The sequence below is a fragment of the Passer montanus genome, unplaced genomic scaffold (genome assembly GCF_014805655.1).
Source record: "Passer montanus isolate IOZ18808 unplaced genomic scaffold, ASM1480565v1 scaffold15, whole genome shotgun sequence".
NCBI lineage: Eukaryota > Metazoa > Chordata > Aves > Passeriformes > Passeridae > Passer > Passer montanus.
The window spans coordinates 40,277-62,873 of record NW_024362051.1 but is presented as its reverse complement, the minus strand read 5'-3'; the positions used below and the strand labels follow the sequence as shown (position 1 = coordinate 62,873).

The 22,597-nt window shown below is 57.6% G+C and overlaps 1 protein-coding gene across 1 annotated transcript in view; it reads left to right on the top strand.

Moving 5' to 3' along the window:
• CXXC5 (CXXC finger protein 5) overlaps positions 1-21,823 on the top strand; it is a 35,441-nt gene extending 13,618 nt beyond the window's left edge. Inside the window, exons 2-3 of the mRNA XM_039701686.1 lie at positions 15,035-16,113; positions 20,775-21,823. Coding sequence (XP_039557620.1) covers positions 15,328-16,113; positions 20,775-20,819 — 831 coding nt within the window. The 5' untranslated portion in view covers positions 15,035-15,327 and the 3' untranslated portion in view covers positions 20,820-21,823. The remainder of the gene's footprint in view (positions 1-15,034; positions 16,114-20,774) is intronic.
• The last annotated feature ends 774 nt before the right edge of the window (positions 21,824-22,597 follow it).

The window sequence follows — 22,597 nt, the reverse complement described above, 5'->3', positions numbered from 1 at the left end:
GCGGCATCTCCCTTCTCAGATCCGTACCCCTTCCGAGGAGAGGGGACCCAAACTCCCCCATCCCAGCGAGCCAGATGGAGGCAGGGGCTCATTTTATCTTTAATTAACTTGATTTTTTTTATCTCCCCCTGGTTTTGATCAGTAATATCGAGGCGGGAACAACATCCCTGCAAATCCATCTTGCTAAGGGAGGTGAAACCAAGCCGGGTAATCCGGTGGTAAGGACAGCGCTCCGACGGGTAATGCAGTCGCGCTTGCCTTGGAAGAGGAGATATTTTATATATTTATATACCAAGGGAAAAAAGAGCTGTGGATGTGTTTGCACAGGCTTCTGCCTGTCACAGAATGGTCCAACCACGCATCTTATCTCATAAAGCCATATTTTGGCCCTTTTTTTTCCCCCCCAAGAAAGTGAATTTTAAGCGCCAGGAGACAGTGATGGTTTCTTTGGAGCTGTTAGGATCTGCCATGTACAATAAATCTGTCTTAGTTTGTGGATTATTGGCCCAATAGACCGTAACAGCTCTGTCAGCCCCTCCTGGCGCGCTGTGTCCGGCAAGCTCAGCCTTTGGTGGGTTTTCCTGGTTTTTTATTATTTTTCAGCAGGAATTTGCTAAGGATTTTTCCGTGCCATGTGCATGTATGGCAGCTGATAGGGAATTCACAAGAGCTCAGTAACGTTCTTAGGTTTTGGGGTGGTTTTTTGCTTTTTAAAAGTATTTCCCCTCTGGAAAAAACCCAAATGCACAATGTTCAAATCCCCAAAACAGGACGAAGAGGAGGGCAGAGCCTTTTCTGACAGAGTGCATCCAGCTAGGGGCTGCCTCCCCAAAACTTGTGCTGGTTGAGAATGGGGTTTTGGTGAATGGGGTTTCCAGGAGGATTTTCCCTGGATGGCCGTGCTCCCACCAGCTGTTGTTCCCAGTCCACTGTGCTTGATCCAAGCCTGGAAAAACAGGATTTCCCAGGGATGGTGTGGGAGGATGTGCTGGCCCCTCCAGCCTTACCAGGCTTCGTAGCACATGCTCCTCTCACCCTCAGCCTGAATTTGAGGGGGTCTGAACCCCCCGGAGTGGGGGGGATCTGCAGCTGGTCCTGCCCCAGTGGCAGTGCCCTGGTCCTGCTGCTCAGCCTGGTCTCAGCGTGGCCCTGGGTGATGATGTGGGGTGCAGGTGGAGGGTGAGATGTGGGGTGCACAGTCACGATGGGGTGAGGAGTGGGGTGCAAGTGTGGGGCACAGGTGGCAGGGGCAGGCAGGGAGGTGTGGGTGCCAGGCTGGTGGCACAGCTGGGGGGAGTGGGGAGGCTGTAGGGCTGGGGAGGACACACATCCTTAAGGAGAGCAGGCCTGTGGGATTTGGGATGGGGAGAGAGCAGGCTGAGATCTCAGTGCTGTCTGGGACAGGGCTGGTGGGTGGCCCCTGGCACGGCGGGGGTGCCAGGCAGGGGTGCCAGGCAGGGATGCCTCAGAGCCCCCCCGGGCGCTGTGCTGGGGGAGCTGCTCTGCTCCCAGCGGCCCCTAAGCCCATTAAGAGCTCAGGGAGCCTCACACCTCTGGGGGCTGCAGCAGGGACGTGCACTGCTCCAGCTTAAACCCCTCGAGCTGAAGCGGGGGTGCTGCTGTGGGGACGTGAGGGTGCCTGTGGCCATCCTCTGGAGAGACCCTTCCTGAATCCCAGCGTGGGTGCTGGCTGCTTCCCCTGGGATAGGCAGGGCTGCAGCCCTGGCACCAGGATTTGGCTTTGTTGCATTGTTAAAATGCATCATCAGGGTGAAAAAGTACATTTTTTTTGGTCTGAAAAATCCTCAGAGGAGGATGTTCCCCCTCTGGGTGCTGTTGTTCAGCATCACAGTGTGCAGGAGAAAAGCACAGGGAGGGCAGGTGGGTCCATCTGGGATGGGGATGGGGAAGCCACACTGGTCAAGGGCAGCTTGGTCAGGAATTGCTTGGGATTTGTTCTACCTTAGCCTTGATGTGTCTTATGGCAAAAGTGTCAGGAGCTGTGATAGCAGGAAACCCCCTTCTCCCGCCAGACAGGTCTTTGTGGAGCTCGTGAGATGAAAACAGCTTTGTCAGAACACTGAGGGAGATGTTGTGGACAGTCCCTAAAATTCCAGTGGCTCATTCCAGACACAAGCATAGGTTTCTTTTTGTTGAATCCACCACCACCAAGTCCATATCTGCTGGTGCTCCAGCTTGTTGGGGGATGGATTCTGTGGCCGCTCCCTTGCCCAGCTCATCCCACAGCCCCTGCTCATCCCCCAGCCTTGCTCGAGCTCATCCTCCATGGATCATGCTGCTGAGGGCAAGGTGCAGGACCCCCTGGCATGGGGAAGATGGGGGAGGACGGGATGGAGGAGGCTGGGGAAGCAGCAAGTTGAGGAGCATGTTCATCCTGGAAGCTGAGAGTAGGCAGGGGGAACCCTTTTGGTTGGGAGCTCTGTGCTCTGGAGCTTCCCTCCCATGCCAGGAGCTTGGCAGTGCTGTGGGAAGACCCATCCAGAGATGGGGATATAGGTGTTGGCTTTCAGAAGGGATGAAAACCCTGATGGGCTCAAACCCTTCCCTGGTGAGGGAAGATGGTTCTCTTGCAGGGGGCTCACCAATCCAGCAGGTTGGGAGTCCTGAACCCACCCTGGGCTTGCTGGAGAAGGGCTGGGCCACCACGTGGCAGTCACCAACTACATCCAACCTGCTCCTTGTCATTGCAGCCTGCCTCCTGGCAAGTGAGGGAAGGCAGAAGCACTGACTTCCAGCTCTAGTTGTAGTGTAGCCCCTCAGAGCTGGGGCCAGGAAGGAGCAGTGAGCCCAGACAGGCTGACACCCTGCAGTCAGTCCCCTCAAAGCACGTCTCCAGTGTGACAAGCCCTTTCCAGCTCCCACCAAGCAGTGTTTCCTTCATGCTTCAGCTTCCCCAGGCTCAGTCTTGTGGCCCTTCCCTGTCTTCCTCTGTGTTGTGACATTGTAGACGGGTTTTTCCATGGCTGCTCTCCTCGAGGTCATGGAGTGAGCTCTGTGTTTCTTGCTGTGAGTCCTGCAGCCCTTCCAGCTGAGGGTCCTCCCATCCTGACTCATGCTGCGGCTGGTGATGGTGACCCCTTCCCACTTCCCAGGACTCCAGCTCTTTGCTTTCCAAATGTCCTGGGGTTAGTTCTTTAGGGCCTGACAGCTTCTCCCACATCACCTCTGCTTTTTAAATTTTCCATAGAATCAGAAAATTCTCTGGGGCTCAGAAGAGACTATCTCATTCCACCCCCTGTCCTGAGCAGGGGCACCTTCCACTAGCCCAGGGTGCTCCAAGCCCTGTCCAGCATGGCCTTGGACACTTCCAGGGATGGGGCAGTCACAGCTTCTCTGGGAATTTGTGCCACCTTCACAGGGAATTTCCCCCTAATCCCTGATCTACCCCTGCCCTCTGTCAGTTTAAAACCCTCATGCCTGGTTCTGTTACAACAGGCCATGGTGAGAAGTCTCCATCCCCCGATCTTCCACACCCCCTTCATGCAGGGAAAGGCCACAGTGGGCTCCCATGGCTGTGCAGGACCCCCAGGGAGAATCTGATTGTCCCACAGCAGTCCCAGTGTTTTCTGCAGTCACGCTGGTATCTGATCAAATGCAGAAGCTGGGCCTTGGTACAACAGCTCCCTGCCCTGCCACCCCACCATGGTCCTGACAGTTTGCTGGGAACAATTTTCCAGGAACACTTTTCCTAATAACTCTTGCCAGCAGGTAGCCCAGCAGTGCTGTTTCTCTGTCCTCTATTGCCATGCACGGGGAAGGAAGATGCCCTTCATTTGGGCTGATCCTTGGTTAGGAACCAAGAAAGATATCCAAGAGGAATCTCTGCCTCAGGAGTGTTTGCTGTGAGTTGGAGGCAGGTCCTGGTTGGAGCAGTCCTTGTGTCTGAGGACATTTGGTCAGCACTGATGCCAGGGCTGCAGTGTCCCCACCATCAGCCAGGACACCCTTGGGGCTCCCTGGTGGCACAATCCCTGCCTGTGGCTCTGCTCTCCTGCAGGATGAGATGCTGGTTGCTCCCTGGGATCCAGCAGGTGCAGAAGGGAGGAGCATCATCTTCCTCTTGATCCCAGGATGCTCCACTTTGCCCATTTGTTTGGGTGCTGCATTAACATGGTTTCCTTGACTGCCCAAGCCCTTGAGTGTGCACATGGCCTGGGAGATCTGGGTCTGGTGCTATGACCATCCAACATGGAAAAGCTCAAGGAAGGGAAAAAGACAGTGAGGGGTGCGGGAGACCTGAGGACCAGAGAAACCAGCACCTGAGGTGTTCCCTAGGGTGAGCCAAAATGGTGGAGCACCTGCCAAGCATCCCAGCCCTGGAGGTGCTGGCACTAAGTGTCCCCATCCTCTGGCACCCAGCATCCTGGGCAGCACCCTCCTCTCTGCCAGGCCTCCAGCTCTGTCCTCTTGCTCAGCACCTTCCAGCCTGCCCACCTGTGCTGCCTGCAGCTGTCCTGGGCTCTCTGGTCCCGTCCCCAATGCCTCCAGCAGGATCTGGCTTGCAGCAGGGGATGTCTCGGGGAGCAGGAAGCTCTCGGGGTGCACAGCAGCGAGCTCAGCTTGTGTCTGAGCTAGAGAGCAACAGGGTTTGCTCTGTGTTATTCTGGATCTAAAAGGAAAAAAAAAAAAAAAAAAGGGATTGCTCTTTCCCAGTTCCTGCATTTCCTGAGAGCAGCCTAGCTCCTAGCTTATCTTCAGACAGCCTCAGGGGTATTCCCTTGGAGTTTGGGAGTTTAATCAGGCATTGCTGGGGCATGTGAACTCTGCGGCGAGTCGCCGTTCCCAGGGAGGGGAGCGCCTCTCGCAGATATTTGGGTTGGCGTGCCTGGGCTGGGGGCTGGGCTGGCTGGGAACGCGCTGCTGCTTTTCCTGGGGATGCGACTGGGAATGGCTGGGGTGGTGACCTGCCTGCCAGGGAGCATGGTGGGCAGGATGGGTTCCCCCAGACATCCCCGCGGCGGGGCAGCCTGGGCTTCGCTCTGCTCCTCTGCACCTTTCATCCCCTCCAGCCCTGCCTCTGCCACCTGCCTCTTTTCCTTTCAAACCCATGGATTTCCTTTGTAGCATCCTAGGTGAGAGCTTCTGATTATGACCTGGCGCCCTCCTTCTGGCCCCTCTGGCCATAACCTGGCCCTGCTGCTGGTTTTATTTTGGGTGATTTTGAACTGGGAAGAGAATCACAATTCCAGTGAAAATGCCCAACGCCGGGCTCTGCTTCACCGGTGGAATCGAGGGCTTTGTTGCTGGCTCTTTTGCAGGCAGTATTTCTTTTTTTGGGGGCTGGATATATTTCTGGCAAGTAAAATGACGGATGCTCTGTTTCGTTTCCAGTGGCAGCGTTTCAGATTCCTTGCTCCAGGGCAGGAGCCGAGCGAACTCCGATTCCAGAGCAGCTCTGGTACCTTGGCAGCTTAAAGGCCACGGGGTTTGCTTGAATGACAAGCGGTGCTGAGCGTGGGGAAAGCTCGGGAGAGGCAGTTTTGTGCTCATGCCTTCCATCTCTTGTAGGAGCGAGATCCCACAGAGCGGGGACTCATCTTTATCCTGTATTCCTGCTCTGCAGGCAGGCTGGGAGGTGGTGGAAAGACGTGGAGAAGGATGGCAAGCCCTGCCTTGAGGGGATACTCCCTGCATTGCTGCTGGGGAGATGGGGAGAAGCAAAGTCTTGAGGCATTTCTGTGTCTTCTCCCTAGAAACATCCTCTTGGATGCTCTTACCCCAGCTCTGCCTCTCCTTGTACCTGTCTCAGCAGGATAGAATCACAGAATCATGGAATGGTTTGGGTTGGAAGGGACCTTAAAGCTCATTCCAAACCCCTGCCATGGGCAGGGACACTTTCCACTATCCAGGGTTTCTCCAAACCTGGCCTGGGACACTTCCAGGGATGGGGCAGCCACAGCTGCCCTGGGTGACCTGTGTCTCACTAGTGCCTCTGTAGTGATCCAGGTGCAGATCTCAGCTGCACCCTGCAATGTTGGTGAGCTCCAAGCTACCAAGGAGGATGGGAACTGCCAGCAGGGCTGGGATGCTGTTGGGATGCTGCAGTGCTGAGGGTGAGGTGTGAGGGATGGGACTCCACAGCCCAGGGGGTCAGGGCAGGTTGGAGATCTGTCTTCCTGAAGCTACTCAGATTTTTTTGGCTTGTCTGCATGGACCTGAGACACATGTGGGTCTGCAGGCAGGGTTTGCTCATCCCTCAGAGGACTCCCCTGCGCTTGGTTTTTGGTGACAGAGAGAACCCTGACTGCTGCCTGCCTCCCAAAACCTGTACCCCAAAACCTGCACCTCCCAAAACCTGTACCCCAAAACCTTTCCAGCCTCTCCAGCCCACTGGGCTTACTGGAAGCAACGTGCCATGGCACCGCTGGGGATGGGATGGTGCCAGCCCTGTCACTGTGGTGAGTTTTGGCTGTGCTCAGCAAGGCTGTGGGGCTGGGAAGAGACCACCTTGGACTCCCTGAGGGCTGTGGGGTGCCTCACTGCCCCCTCCCAAAGCTGAGCTGGTCTTCCCCCCGCCAAGCCGTGGCCAAGCAGCCTTCCTCCCCTTTCTCTTCTTCCTCCTATTTCCCTCCTGCCAGCGAGGCCAAGCAAAACGTGGTGCTGACCAAAAATAACAACCGCCGGCAGATCCAGACAATGGATAAACCCCCGGTGAGGGCGAGGGCGACCCGAATCCTCCCAGAGGAAGACGGGATTATTCGCCGTCCTCTCAGACATCTGTCAGTGCTGCCGTCTGCGGACCCGCGTTCCGAGGCCGGCGGCTTTCCCATGGGGCCGTCGCCTTCCTGCTGGGACAAGTGCCTCTTCCAAAGCGGTTGCCCTCAGGAGTGGGGATCATGGGCTTTTGGGATCTCATCACTGAGCACCATAAGGTTTCCACCACCCATTAATGGCCAAACTCAAGTGCACTGAGCTGGCAGTGGTGGCAGTGGTGACAGTGACACAGGTGCCATGGGTGGCAGCTCTCCCGGGATCTGGAGCAGCCTCTCTATTTGTGCTCTGCCACCATGGAGCTGCCTGGTGGGATGGGGAGGGATGAGGTTTTGAGAGGGCTGGGAGCACAAGGGGACCTCTCCAGGTGGGAGCTGTTCTTGAAGATGGCACGGATGGGTTTGGGCGCTGCTGGAGGTGGCACTTGTGGTGGCACTAACAGATGTAGGCAAAATTTGGGGTGACACTTGGAGGTGGCATGAATAGATTTGGGCACCATTGGAGGTGGCACTTGGAGGTGGCATGAATAGATTTGGGCACCATTGGAGGTGACAGTTGGAGGTGGCATGAATAGATTTGGGCACCATGGGAGGTGGCACTTGGAGGTGGCACGTGTAGATTGGAACACCATTGAAGGTGGCACTGTTGGCTTTGGGGCTCTTTGCCATCCAGTATTCCCATGTGACTGTGCCTACAGCTCCTCCCCTGGTTTTTAATTCCCTTCCCTTCACTCTGCCCATGCCAAGGGTGTCTCTGTGACCTGGTTGTGGGTCAGACCCCAAGTAATTAATGCTGTAATCACCCCATCTGTTAACAGAGCAATTCACACATCTTAGCTTGGCCTAGGCAGGCACCTGTGGGTCTCCCCGGGGCAAAGCCACCTTCAGCCCCCCACCTCTTTGGGGGTCCTGCTGGGATGCCCGTTGTTGTTGGCATCTGCCACTGGGCAGTGCCTGCCCCTGCCCACCTGTCCCCGTGCCCTGGGGTCATTCTGCCTGGCCCCCTGAACCTCCCAGCCCTGAATCACCTTGGGGACCTCACTCGGCGGACAGAACGTGGGGAAGTAGCAGGGCCAGAGAGTCCCTGCAGAAGGTCTGGAGGGGATCAGCAGAGGACAGGGGGTGTTGTGCTGGGCTGGGATTGCTGGCGCGTCTCCGGGGCGATGCGAGCCGGGGGGAGTGGGCGAGCGGCAGAGCCGTGCCACGGCGCGTGAATGTCAGATGCTGCTTGGCTGCGAGCTGGGCTCGTGCGAGAGCAGATCTGTTCAATCCCATTTGGAGAGGGGGGAGAGGCGGGGGGGGCTCTTCCCCAGGCTCAATCTGGTAGGTTTTAGTTACAGTCGTTTTAGGATTTGGGCAGCGAATTGGTGCAGCTTTGGCACAGGGGGGGATGGATGAGCACCGAGGCTGCCAAGCCTCCCTCATCCCCCGGAATTGGGGAGGGGGGCACCACGCAGGTGGGTGCAGCCCCCGGGCTGAGCAGCGTGGCCATCACCCGGCTCTCTGGGCAGCAGCTGGGCGAGTGGAGGAGGGGAGGAGGTGCCTGGCGTTGTCCGCAGGGCACCCGCAGCCCTGCAATGCTCGGGTGGACGCTTCAAATCGCGTTATCTCCATAACCGCCCGGCTCTGGCCGCTCCGAGTGGCAGCGGAGATAAGTGGATTTCGAGGGAGCGCCTGGTCGTCTGACATTTAAGACTCCTTAATCCGTAACCACCACCCCGCGGAGGCAGGACACAGCCACGTTTCCCAGCTGGGGCAGCTCCGGGCGCAGGCCGGTCCCCACCGTGGTGGCTCCAGCTGTGCCAGGGCCACAGGGTGAGGTTCAAGGATGTGCACGGAGGCAGTGGTATCCCTGGGCACTGCCTTGTCCTCTCCACCATGATAAGCTCCTCGGCAGTGCAGGGCAGATTGGTGATAGGGTGTCGCCTGAGTCAGGCATCTGGGTGTGGCTGTGCCAGCAGATTGGGAAGCCTGCAGCAGCCATGGGGCTACATGGGAAAAAACAGCACCAGTGGGGAAAAATATGCCCTTGCTGGATCCCTGGGGGAGGGAGCCCACCTAGGGAGGTGGCATCACCTCCTGCCTGCTCAGCAGGATGTGGCATGGCCTCGCCACGCTGTCCCTGAGGATGTGCCTGGCAGGACACATCCTGGCCCACCCTGGGTCACGTCACCCAGCAGGCCGAGTGGCTGCTTACGAGAAGGAGACGGGTGAAAGCCACTCTGTGCACCATGATGATTCGCCATCTGCTTCCAGGGCAAACTCCAGATGCTGGATTTAATCTTCCATAGCCTTTTTAATTCAGGAGTTGGCTTCTTAACATCCCTCAGTGCCACCTCGGCAGCAGAGACAAGCAGAGTGGCTGCCATGACTAGCCCTTCAAAGGATTTCTGGAGCACAGGAGATGAGCTATGTCCATGTGAATTGCCCATCTGGCAATCTGTCATACCTTGACCTGTCATACCTCTGGCTTTTTAACCCAGCCAGGGTGAGCCTGAGCATTCACAGCACTGCTCAAACCTCCCCCAGGCCTGGGTGTCCTCTCTTGATGTCTGGAGAAAAGGTGGTGGGTGATGGTAACTTCCATGGTACGTCCAGGAGTAGATCTTCTGGCTGGACCAGTTTTTGGGAGGATGAATGCAGAGAGCAGAGCTTGGGGGCTGTTGGGTTGACAGAGATGATGGCTTGCAAATAACAGGCTTGTCTTTGCCTCAGGCACCTGGTTATCAGGCACCATGGATGGGTGTCCGGTAGGGGCAATCAGCCTTGGGAGATCATGGATTGAATTCTCTCTTGGTTCGCCTGCTGCTGGACATCTGGCTGCTGAGGCTGTGAAAAGACATCACCGCCTGTTTCAGCTGACCTGTGTCACCTGGTGGAGGGAACAGCAGGTTTGACTGTGCTGCAGAAATGGGCACCTGGTAGCTGAATCAGCTGTTGTGGTGCTGGGGCTGGAGCTGCTGTGAACCTTGTTCTGGTGGTGCTTGTTCTCCGGAGCCTTTGACCTGGGTTGCTGCTGCACCTTCTGCCTTGTGGCAGTGCTACAGGACTGTGGTGCTGTTGTCATCCCAGGATGTGTTTCAGACACCAGGATGCCTCCAGGGTGTCTTGTCTCCCCATGCATGGCTTTCACCACCTTTGGTCCCGTGCTCCTGGCCATCTCAAGGTCCTGTCCACTGTTGGCCAGGCCAGCTGAGGAGCACAGGGATCACCTCCAGCCCCTCTTTGGAGCTGCAAGGGGAAGGTGCCTCCGGTTGCAGCCTCCCTTGACCAACATCTTTCCTGGGATGATTTCAAGAGGGGCACACTCTGGTGGTGGGCACGGCTGAGTCCGTCCATCTGTCTGTCTGTCTGTCCCATCCATCAGCAGGGAGTGATGGTGGTGGGGAGGAGGTGGGGGCCATGCTGGGCGGGCAGCCACGCGGCGAGGGGGAGGAAGTGGGGACAAAACCGCGGCAGAGGGGACAATTGCAGCCTTTCTCCAGGCTGAAAAGACGCCGGGGTCCCTTCCGTCCTCGTCCTCCGTCTGCTGCGGGCGGACAAAGCCACCGCCCCCAGTGCCCACCCAGCGCCCAGGGATTAGAAAAAAGGCGAATTTTGATTTTCTCCTTTTGTTTCCAGAGCCCGGGAGCAGCTCGGCTTCAGCTTTGCTGCTTTCTTCTCCCTTTACGCCGTGTCTGTGCACGGCTGACCAACCGGCGGCTTTTCTGGGAGGAGGGTGATTTATTTAAAATTAAAGGAAAGCAGAAGTTCTTTCTTGAAGACGAGACTTTTTAGATCGGCGGGAGCTGATGGCTTTCCAGCCATGCAGCGACAGCACAGGGGAGCCAGCTGGAATTTGCAGCTTGTCATTTTTTAGGAAAAGCGAAGCTCCTCTCCTGCTCCCCTCTGACAGTGAATGGTGCCTGCAACTGGGGGGACTCTCAGTCGGTGTCCCTGCCTGGCAGGGGTTTTTCCGGACCACCAGAGATGATCCTTTTGCAACCTTTATTTATTTTGGCATTGTCAGGACTATTGCAGAGCAGTCCCCTGTGTGCTAGGGTGCAGGGAGCCCTGGGGCAGAGTGAAGGAGGTGAGGGGTGGTGTGGGGCTGAGAACTGGGGGAAGACCCATGTAGAGGAGTACCCCATTTTTTTCCCACCAGGGTCATGGGAGAGCACAGCTGCCTTGCTCCATCTGAGCATTCCAGGTCTTTGGGATGACCCACGGAAATCACAGAATCACAGGATGGTTTGGGTTTGAAGTGTCCTTAAAGATCATCTCATTCCAGCCGCTGCCTGGGCAGGGACATGTTCCACTAGACCAGGTTACTCCAAACCCTGGACTAACAGGGTAACCATCCAGTGTGGCCTGTAACATTTCCAGGGATGGGGCAGCCACAGCTTCTCAGGACATGTTCCACATGTGCCATCCCTCACCCTGGGAACCCCTGGACGTGGCAGGGGGTTGGTTGCAGGGGAGGAACAGTGTCCTGCAGAGGCTTGGGAACCCCTGGTCGTGGGCTGGGGCCTCCCGACCTTGGTGGTGTCCCCTTGAATGGGCAGGGACATGTTCCACTAGACCAGGTTACTCCAAACCCTGGACTAACAGGGTAACCATCCAGTGTGGCCTGTAACATTTCCAGGGATGGGGCAGCCACAGCTTCTCAGGACATGTTCCACATGTGCCATCCCTGGATGTGGCAGGGGGTTGGTTGCAGGGGAGGAACAGTGTCCTGCAGAGGCTTGGGAACCCCTGGTCGTGGGCTGGGGCCTCCCGACCTTGGTGGTGTCCCCTTGAACCCTGGCGTCCCTCCAGGCTGTTAAGCTGCCCGGTGCAAAGAGCCGGGCGAGGGAGCCCATCACGTGCCCCTTAATGCCAGGCCGGGACTAAGCACCTTCGACAGGGACCCAGATGACGCTGCCCGGCGCCTTCCCCGAGGGATGGGGGCCGGAAAAGGGGCAGAAACGGGACGGGGGGGCCCTCACAGTCTTTACTCGGGTCAATCATAAAGAAGGGATTAAGATCATTAATTCCTCCCCCCGCTGCAATTAACGGCGGGCCCGGGCGGCGGCTGGCGAGGAGCAGCGAGATCTGCGGGGCTGGGTGGTCCCGCGGGGTCAGGGTGGGGGACCCCCCTTTAGGTGAACTAGCCGCGTAGCCCCCGGTGTGGGCGCCTGGCGGGGACAGTGTGGGGACAGAGCCGTCCCAGCTGGCACGGCCGCGGTGTCCGGCGCCTGCTGGCGCGGTGGCCCCGGGGGCTGGAGGGCAGCGCCGGGTGCTTGCAGATGGTGGGAGCTGGCGGAGGCGAAGCGGCGGCGGGACAATGGCGGGATTGTGCGGTGGCGCCGCTGGCACGGCTCGGCACGGCTCGGCGCCGCACCCCGTGCCAGCAGCGGGCACTGCCTTGCGCCGCTGGGGCTGAGTGCCCGGTGTCTCAGTGGGTGCGGGGAGCCGCACCGGGGGCGCTGGGGTGGCCTTGTCCCGCAGCCGCGGGTGCCCGGGGGCCGTGCCAGGCTGTGCAGCCATCGCCCCGGTGGGAGGGGGCGGCGAGCGGGGGCTCAGAGCTGCTGGCACCCGATCCGTGTGCCATGGTGGGACCAGCCAGGGGCGCTGGACGGTGTGTCTGGCTGCAGATGAAGATGGGGACTGGTGGAAATGGTCACCACGCCATGGCTTCAGCTGGTGTCCTCCCCACGCTGGCACCTGGAGCCCCTGTGGGGCCGTGGGGAGACCCAGGCGGGCAGGACCCTGCTCTTTGCCCGAGCATCTCCAGCAGCCGTGGCTGGGGACCGCCCGTAGCTCCGGCAGCCCCGCGGGTGCGGTGCCCGGGGGCAGCGGGCAGGGTGGCAGTGCTGGGCAGGGTGGCAGTCCCGGCAGGGTGGCAGTCCCGGGCAGGGTGGCAGTCCCGGCAGGGTGGCAGTCCCGGGGAGGGTGGCAGTGCCGGACAGGGTGGCACTGCTGGGCAGGGTGGCAGTCCCGGCAGGGTGGCAGTCCCGAGCAGGGTGGCAGTCCCGGGCCGGTCTGGCCGGGCTCTTGGCTCCGTGCGCGGCGCGGGGCGGGCGGAAGAGGCGCAGGGCCGCAGGAAAGGCGGCCGCGGGGGCAGTCCCGGGCAGGGTGGCAGTCCCGGGCAGGGTGGCAGTCCCGGGCCGGTCTGGCCGGGCTCTTGGCTCCGTGCGCGGCGCGGGGCGGGCGGAAGAGGCGCAGGGCCGCAGGAAAGGCGGCCGCGGGCAGGCGTGAGATAACAGCACCGGGCGCTTTATCTCACATCCTCCCGTCCGCGGCTCTTCCTGCCGCGCTCCCCGCGCCGGCCCCAGCGCCCGTTGCTGCCGGCACCGAGGTGTGACCCGGCCTGAGGTCTCCAGGGACAGGTCCCCCCCCTCCCTGGCACAGGGTGATTCAGCCGCATGGCAGCAGCTCGCCCATCTCCCCAGCACCCCGCCATCCCTCTGGGGTGCACCCCACCTCACGGCTGCCCGGCATCCCCCTGCCTGGCACGGAGCGGGATGCTGGGGAAGGGCAGCCCGTCCTGCCGCCGCAGCCCTCCCTCCCCACGTGGCCTGGCGAGCTCCCGGCTGGAGCCCAAGCCCTGCATCGATCCGCGCTGCATCTTAAATCCCGCAGCAGCTGAAGCAAGCGGTTTTCAGCGCCAGGGCGGGGGGGTTTCTCCGTGGGCGAGCCGGCTCTGGCACCGGAGTGAGACACCGGGGCTGCTTCCGCAGCCGGTACCGCGGTGCTTGGCACAAGGACCTTGCCCCCATCAGCGTTTTAAGGGCCACGCCGAGCTCTGTCCGTGGGAAAGGCTCCTCCTGGGCTGTTGTGGGGTTCCTGGGGTCCCACTGGAGGAGGGGATCTGAAGGGTGATGGATGAGCAGGAGTGGGGTGTGGGGGTGCAGGGATGCCCCTCGCTGTGCTGCACCACCCCTAGACAGGAGTGAGGGTCTCAGCAGAGCTCTCCACACGTGGCCACATCCCCGTCTGGGCCCTGGAGAGGAAGGTGCTGGGATAGCCAGGATGGAGGGTGGGGTGGGCAAGGGGCCTCCTCCCAGTGCCACCCTCCCCCAGCTGCCGCCGGGGTGGGGACGTGGGTTCCTGCTCCATTAAGCCCTGCAGCTTTTCTCCTCTAAAGCCTGATTACTTGGCGGTGCCTGTGTGCGTGCGTGCTCGGGAGGGAGGAGGAGGAGGAATTTCACAACAACAAGTGTTTGCAGCCACACTGGACCCAGCTGCCCTGGTCGCCCCAGGGACAGCAGCGTAGCATCCGCTCCAGGAAGGCTCTTGCTGTCACTGCTGAGCCCATGGCGCTGCTGGAGCAGCTGGGCACGTGTGCTGCGCATGCTGGAGCATGGCAGGAGGTCAGCACTGGGGCTTGGAGGTGGATGCTGTGGCTCCCTGTGGGGTTAAAGGTGGGCACTGCAGCTCCTGATGAGGCTTGGAAGTGGATGCTGCAGCTCCCTGTTTGGTTTGGAGATGGACACTGCAGCCCTTGGTGGGGTTAGGAGGTGGATGCCGTGACTGTCCACAGGATTTGGAAGTGGACATTGCAGCTCTTATGGGAATTTGGAGGTGAACACCATGGCTGCCCATGGGCTTTGGAAGTGGATGCTCCAAGTGACTCAGAATTGGATGATGCAGCTCCCTATGGGATTTGGGGTGAACACTCCAGCTGTTGGTGGGGTTTGGAGGAGGATGCTGTGGATCCCTGAGACACCTGAAAGTGGACACTGCCACTTTCCATGTGGCTCCCTTCCCTTGCCCAGTGCTGGCTCAGGGACAATGGTCCAGGTGGAGAAAGAGGAGGAGGAGGAGGAGAAGGGTGCAGCTTAGCCGGAGCCGGGTGAGCAGCATCCCTGGGATTGTGGGAGCTGGGCTGTTGCCTCCATGGCACTTGGCCTGGGGGACAAGGGTGGCTGCTGGGTGGGAACCAGGCACCCCTTGCACGAGCTCCAGCTCCTGGCCCGGGAGCATCCCGCTGGCGCCGGCAGTCCCATCCGGAGTGGGGCCGCACGCCGCTGGAGCGGAGCGGGAGATGAGCCCCGTGACTTCCCTGGGGCTGCTGTCCCTGGGGGAGGAGAGCCGGGCACAGAGAGTCTTTAAGCACCGGAGTGCCATTGCTACCAGGCCAGGACTTCCCCTGTGACCCCCCACTTCTGTCTGGATGGCGACCCTTTTAGAGAGCAGCGGAACGGATCTCCACCGAGGTCCGTTCCCTGGAGTTCCTTTGTTCGCAGCGCTGAGATTTTCATGGCAGGGGGAGGAAGAGCCGCTTTGAAAAGCCTGTTGGCTCTTGCCAGCGCTAACTCTCTTTTCTTTTCTCCTTCCAGAGCCGCGTGGTGTGTCCCAGAGCCGCAGAGTATGTCTGTGCACTGAGAGCACCCTGAGTCCTCCGCAGCCAGCGCGGGAGGAGACGCCCCGTTGATGCGCGGCCCCGTCTGAACGTCCCTGGTGGCTGGCGGGCCAGTGCTACCAGAAGGGCTTTGGGGGTCTTTTGCTTTGGCATTAGGGTGGGTTTTGGGGTTTTTTTTGTTGGGGTTTTTTTTTTTTGGTTTTTCGGCTTTTTTTTTTTTTTTTTAATTTTTAATTTTGGGGTTGGTTTGGTTGCTGTGCTCCGGGCACCATGTCAAATTCGGGCTCCCATCAAGACCCTGGGAACAAGCCAGAGACGGAAAAAAATAACCAAGATGACTCTCAACCCCCTGTCAACTCCGAGAGGAGGAACAAAAGTGGAATAATAAGTGAACCTTTGAACAAAAGTCTTAAGAAGTCCCGTCCACTCTCCCACTATTCCACCTTTGGTAGCAGCAGCTCGGTAAGCGAACATTCAGAGAAAGGCAACCCCTTAGCTAATGGCAACGATGCGACTGTGGATAAAAGTCATTCTACCTCAAAGCACAAAAACATCTCTAGTATGCTGAGCAAATTAGACCGGATGTCGGAGCTCTCCTCAGAAGGACAGACCGCCCTCCAACAGTTTGCTCAGTCGACAGAAATGCTCAAAAGAGTGGTACAGGAGCATCTTCCTCTAACAAGCGAGCACGGGACTGGTATCTCTGACATGGAGGCAGTCTCAGCTGCAGAGACAATGAACGGCCCCTCTGATTTTCCTTACCTGGGGGCTTTTCCCATCAACCCAGGCCTTTTCATTATGACCCCTGCCGGCGTGTTTCTGGCAGAGAGCGCGCTCCATATGGCTGGCTTGGCAGAGTATCCCATGCAGAATGAGTTGGCATCTGCCATCAATTCGGGGAAAAAGAAACGGAAAAGATGCGGCATGTGCCCGCCCTGCCGAAGACGGATAAACTGCGAGCAGTGCAGCAGTTGTAGGAATCGCAAAACTGGCCACCAGATTTGCAAATTCCGAAAATGTGAAGAACTCAAAAAGAAGCCTTCTGCAGCACTGGAGGTAACCGGCCCCTCTCAGGCACCCTAACCCCTCCTCGGGCTGCGCTCCTGGGTTTGGATCTTGCCCTAGATAATAAAACACCTGGTACTTCTTACTTTTTTTTTATTTTTCCCTTTTCCGTTAACAGCTCTCACCCTGAGATGTGTTCTCTGCCCAGTGCCCCAGTCCCCACCCCCTGCTATGTACTGGGGTTGATTGATGTGGGGAGGAGGGCTGGGGTCTCTCCCTGGGCACACTGGACTTTGCTCTCCCCTTTGCAAGCACAGGCAGCAGCAGGGCTCTGCTGGGGTTTTGGTGACACATCCCCTGTCCTCAGGGGGTGGCAGCTCCTTGAGCTGGGGAGCAACATCTAACCCCAGAGGAGGGGGATGAATTTTTGGGGCAGACCTTGGGGTAATGAGTGATGATGAAACCTGTGGCCACAGTGCAGGCAAAGCCCAGCCCCTCAGCTCACTCCGCTCTGAGCAGAACAATGATCCCTGGTTTTGGGAGCAAACTGCTGCAGTGTGCACTGGGCAGCATCCCCAGTGGAGTGGCTGTGCCAGGACGGGCCGGGAGGAGTCCATAAGGCAGCAGCTGGATTTTCTGTGGCAGCAGTGCTGCAGTTCCCACTGGCAGGGCTCCTGTTTCAGCACCCAGCAGAGCCAGGCACATCCCTGCTCGTGCTGGGGATGCCCAGGTTCTCTGGTGTGAGCCAGGTGCCCAGGCTGTCACTGCCCACCATGGCCTGCTTGTGCATGTCCTTGGCTTTGGAGGAGAGCCATTGGCTTGAGGTGCCACCTTGCCAAATCCACTGGGGAGCTGTGACATTCATGTGGGGACTGCAGGGAAAGTCTGGTGACTTGGGTTGTGTGGGCCTGAAACTCATTGGGGGCCGTGGGCAGCTGCTGGTGCCAGCAGGGCAGGGGTGCCCCGTGCACACGCTGCTCTGGCAGAGCCTCCCCCTTCCTGCACACACAGGTGTTGTGCTGAAGCCAGGTTTGGTTTTTCTGTGAGCTGACCCCACTCTCAGCCATGCTGGTGTGCTTCCTCCTTCTGGTGAGCACATCCCCATGGAGAGACAGACAGGCTAAAAAGTCACCTGGACATGAGCTGGATGGTGCCTCCTGGCACAAGAGCTTTGCCCATCCTCTGGTGGTCCCAATGCAAGCAAAGCCCGCCGGTCCCTTAGCCATGTTCTACGTTTTTCAATTAGCATCAGCTCTGAATGAATACTGAAGGGGAAAAAAAATCTATTTGGGCGGTGGGGATGAGGAGAGGGGGGACTGTGTCTTTCAAAAACCGCTGTATTGCTAAATTATATTCTTGTTCTAATTTGCTGAGTCAGTGATCTGGAAAAAGGGAGAAAGGGAAAAAAAAAGTTCATTTCTTCCAAAGAGTCCTAAAGCGGGTCAATAGACTCGGAGCTCGCAGCAGCCAGAGGAGTTGCTCCCTTCTCCCACCGCTGGGTCTGGGGGTGATAAACAGCACCAGGAACCCATGGAACAGTCACCCCTGTGATGGATTTCTCCATCTCATGACTGGCTGGGAAATTGAGGCCACTGAAATAGGGTTCTGCATCTGGTAGGGCTGGGCCCCACCAGAGATGAGCCCCATTCCCCTGGGCATGACCAGCTGTGCTGAGGCTCAAGAGAGATGCCACCGTGCAGGTGGGATGGACGCCTGGGCAGGTGTGGGTCACTCCAGGGCATCACCGTCCCCTTTTCATGACAGACCATCCCCTGCCTCAGAACATCCACTGTGTGTGGACCCTGGTAGGGTTGTACAAGATTGTGGCAGGGACAGGGACACCGTGACCCCGGCCAGTGTCCCAGGTCACCTGGGTCAAAGCTGGGTTGTGGAATCTAACCTGTCAGCCAGCCTTGCTCATACATTGGGCCAACTGCAGGGCACCCACCAGCAGCTGTGCTGTGCTGTGCTGGACACCTGTGTGGAGAGGGCCAGCATGCAGAGTTCCATGGACTGCTGGTGCTGGTGGGGTGCCATCACACCTCTGTACTGGACACTGGGACAGAAGAGGCCATTCAGTGTCCCTTCACATGGGGCTGAATCATTCACAAGGCTTTGTCCCTGTCTGTGGGGGGCAATGCCATTGCCCCCCAGAGGAAGGACAGTGTCTCTGTCCTGCCACCCCTGTGCATCCAGAGGAATGTCCTCGGAGAGCCCAGACAGGGGCTGCAGCTACGATTAAACATTGATCTAAAATCAAGCAGTAAAAAAAAATAGAATTAAACCTTTATGGTGGTGTAAAAAACGGGCTGAATCCCTCAGCGGCCGTTAAGCTTTATCTGCACATCTACAGAGCCCGAAGAACCGGTCACCGCTGGTGTCCCGCGGTGGTGGGGCTGCCTGGGGCTCTGGGACCGGCCAGGCTGGGTGCTGGGAGCAGGCAGCAGCACGTCCCTGCACTGACCGGGCTCCTCTGGGCTCTGCCAGCCCCAGCAACCCTGGCTGTGCTGCGGGGGCTGCTGGCCAGCCCTGCACAGGTCACCCTGGGCTTGTCTGCAGAGCTGCAGGTCACATGAAGGCCATGGGTAGTTGGGGTTTGACTCGCCAGAGCTGTTCTCCATCCAGAGAAGCTGTGCTGAAGAGCTCTGGTGCCCCAGATAGAGCCAGTGAGGGTCACTGTCACCCTCATGCCAGCCTCACAGAGAGACTCTGGCCATGGAGGACAAGGGGTGAGCATTTTAAACTGAATGAGGTTGGACATAAGGTAGAAATGTTTATGATGAAGATGTTGAGGCCCTGGCACAGGTTGCCCAGAGAAGCTGTGGCTGCCCCATCCCTGGAAGTGTCCAAGGCCAGGTTGGATGGGGCCTGGACCAACCTGGTCTGGTAAAAGGTGCCGTGTCCTTGCCTGTGGCAGGGGGTGGAATGAGATGATCTTTAAGGTCTCCTCCAAACCATTCTGTGAGTCTGTGATTGTGGGGATCTCTCCTGGGCATCCACATTAGACCTGGTTGTTCATCTTCCTTTAACATTAAAGGAGCAGAGGTATTTATCAGACATCTCCTTCCAGACCTATGAGGAGCCCCCTCTGTCTCCCCTCTTTCCTCTGGGATGATGGATCTGGGTAGGAGGCCCTTGCTGGGGAGTCCACCCTGCTCTGCCCTGCCTGTTCTGCATTCAGTGCCTAGAGAGTGATCCAGCATGGTCAGGGTGGAGTGCCACAGCCCTGAGCATCGCTGGGCACAGGCACTTGTGCCTCCCCAGATGTCTGATTACGTGTTGTACACCTTGGGGAAGGGGTAATGCCTGCAGTTTGTGATTGCCCCAGCTCAGTTTGCTCCCCAGCATGGGCTGGGAGCAGGAGCAGGTAGGATCTGTCAGCAGCCTGGTGGCACCACCAGCTCCTGCCCGTTCTGGCCCTCCGTGCCCCTGCGCTTGCCCAGGCCCTGTGTTTGGGTTGTGCCTGTGGAAGGGGACATCCCTTCCTCCTGCAGGGATGGGGTGATGCTGCTCAGGTGTTCCATTGAGGCTTGGTTGGTGTCTTGATCCAAGAGAAGGACGCAGTGAGATCTGGCTGACTCCTGCATGGAATTAGGGACCAAAATGTGCCTGGTTTGACTCTTAGGATGCTACATCAGGTGTCCCAGCCCTGCACACAGGCTCAGTGTTGTGCCCCTGCCCCATGGCAGCCAGTCTGCTGGACCACACCTGTCACTGTGGCCTGTTCCCCATCAGTGTCCCTCGCTTGTTTGGAGATATGGGACCTGAAGGGTCCTCTCAGGTGACTGTGTGGTGATCCTGTGGTGATTGTGTGTCTGGCTGGCACAGCTCAGCCTGGTTTGGGGCTGTTGGCACCGAGTGACATTGTGGTCCTTGCACACTCCACCCATGTTCTCATGAACATTGTGCAGAGACCACAGTGCTACTGGGGCTTGGCCCCACACCCTCTTTCCTGGAGGTGGCTTCCAAGAGATCTTGTCTGTTGTTGTGCCCTTTGTTGGCCGTGGGGTTGAGCCTGGTGGGACTCATCCCTCTTCCCTGTGCGGTGCTGAGGTACCTGGTGGTGCCTGGGGCTGCTCTGTTGGGGTCAAGGTTGTTCCCATGTCCTGAGCAGCTCCTGCTCTGGTGTCCCCAGGCCCATTCAGCTCCTACTCCCTACCCCAGTTTCCATCCAGATGTGCTCCCAAACCTCTCTGGTGCGTGGGCTCTGTCCTCTGGGTGTCTGTCTGTCCGTCCATGGCAGGGACTGTGGGGTTTGGCAGTGAGGGGACTGTGCCAGGTTGTGCCAGGCCATGTGGACTGCCCACAGCCCAGCCACTGTGCTCACCGCTGGCCAGAGGGGAAGCTGGGGGCTGTGCCATTGTGCCAGCTGCAGCACAGGGACACGGGGACACGGGGACATGGGGACACAGGGACACGGGGATGTGGGAACAATGGCCGAGCTGCTGTGCTGGTGCCCAGCCAGGGAGGGGTCTGGCAGCAGGGGGATCCCAATCTCCCTCCTGCTGGCATCATGGGTTGGAAATTTTGGGATGTAGAGCAGCATCAAAGGGTGTGAGCCCGGGCTGGATCTGTCCCAGGCTGGGGACCGGGGTGCTGGGGTGGGGGTGAGGGGGGCTGCTCAGCCCTGGCGCTGCACACCTGTGCTGGACCCAACCTAACGCCTTGTCCCTTCTTCTTCTGTCCCCCTCCCTGTCTCTCTTCCTTTCCAGAAGGTGATGCTTCCTACAGGAGCCGCGTTCAGATGGTTCCAGTAGGAACGGGAATCCCAAAGCTCTGTCATCCAAGTGCAATGTCACTGCTTGCTTGTGTTGTCTCAGGCAAGGGATTTTTGGCTGAAATGAATGGATGCACCTGTGTCTCTTTAGAACCAAAAATATTTTCTCGCAAATCTCATTCCTGTTTTTATAATTTTTTTCTTTTTTTCTTTTTTTTTTTTTTTTGCGTTCGTTTTAACATCTTCGAGTCCTAGTCAGACATTTAACTGCTTTTCAAATAAAAAACAAAAAAATAATTAAAAGAAAAAAACAATGGATCTGTAAAGTACCAAGACTTAATAGACAGAGTATGGACAATCAGTTTCTTTCTGTGTTTTGGTGTTGATGTTGTTTATGTGTGAAAGATGCAGTACTTGTGTAGGGAATGTAAATTTACAGTAACCTTTTAAAATCTAGTTACTAATAAGCACTACTGTAATTTAGCACAGTTGTTTAATTGCACCCTCATTTATACTTTTTATTTGATTCTTTCCCATCATACAATAGAGTGGATAGTTTCTAGAATGCCTCAACTTCATGTTTATAAATGAGAATATGTTTAAAGCGATGTAGTATCCCTTCTCCTCGCCATTCACCTCTGGAAGTTTAACCCACAAGAGGGTCGGTATAAAAGGTGGAAGAAAACAATTGCTACACAACTGGTGGAATTCAAAAAAAGGAAAAAAAAGAGTAAAAAAAAGGCAAAAAAAAGGTCGTTGTTAGTTTATTAATATAGAACAAGAAACGCTGCATACAGAAAATCCTCCTAATTGCAATGGTTTACTCCTAGAAGTAATTTTTGTAAACTTACAGAAGTTAAAATCAAAATAAAACAAATATTGCAGGACCTGTGCTGAAGCAGTTACGCAAAGTGATATTTCTCTTCTGTTCACCCCCCAGTCTCTCCAGCTCTCTCTCCATCATTAAATTGAAATGCTGTTTGTAATGTTTTAGCGATCCAGGCTGTTTTTGTGAATAAAATGAATGCATGTTTTGTGTCATGATTTCCAGCTTGGTTATTTCTCTCCCACCCCTTTGTCCAGCCCTCCAGGCCCCCCAGCAGTGGTGGTGGCCCTCGTGCTGTGGCCCTGCTGGCTGTGGGGACCAGCGTGGTGGGACGGTGTGATGAGCTGAGCTGGAGTCGCCCTGGCTGCTAAATCCCCACGGTTAATCTGGCAGTGCTGGGCTAAGCCAGCCTTGGCTCCTCCTGGGGATATTTCCTTGACCTGCCTGGAGTTTTGCCCAGCAGTACCAGGAACATTTGTTTTGGTGAAATAATATTAAAGTGCCATGAAGAACTGCCGTGAGGCTCGTGTTGCTGGGACAAGTCTGAAATGAGCTCCCAAAGGTGAGTGGGCTCTGGGATGGCTTTCTAGTCTGGCCTCATGTTGGTTCTGGATCAGCAGGAGCTGTCTGGGGTGGAGGGGATGTTGGATGGGCCCACCATGGACAAGTGCTGCCGGTGCTTGGGTGCTGTGTTGGGAATCGTGCCAGGCAGGTGGGCTGGGAGCTCCCTACCAGTCCCCTGGAGGTGCTCCAGGGCCCTCCCAGCCTGGCAAGAGGAAGATCCGGCTGGAGCCGGCAGTGCTGGCTCTGCTTGCCGGGAGGAGGTAGCGAGAGCCTTTGTCCCCAGCTCCAGCCAGCCTTTGGGCCAGCATCTGCTGGCCAGATGTGCACCCGGAGGAGGGGGGTGACGGCGGTGCGTGGGCTCTGTCCCTGCCCGGCAGCGACCTGCTGGCATGGAGCAGAAAGTCCGTGGGGAAAGCTGCCCCAGATGC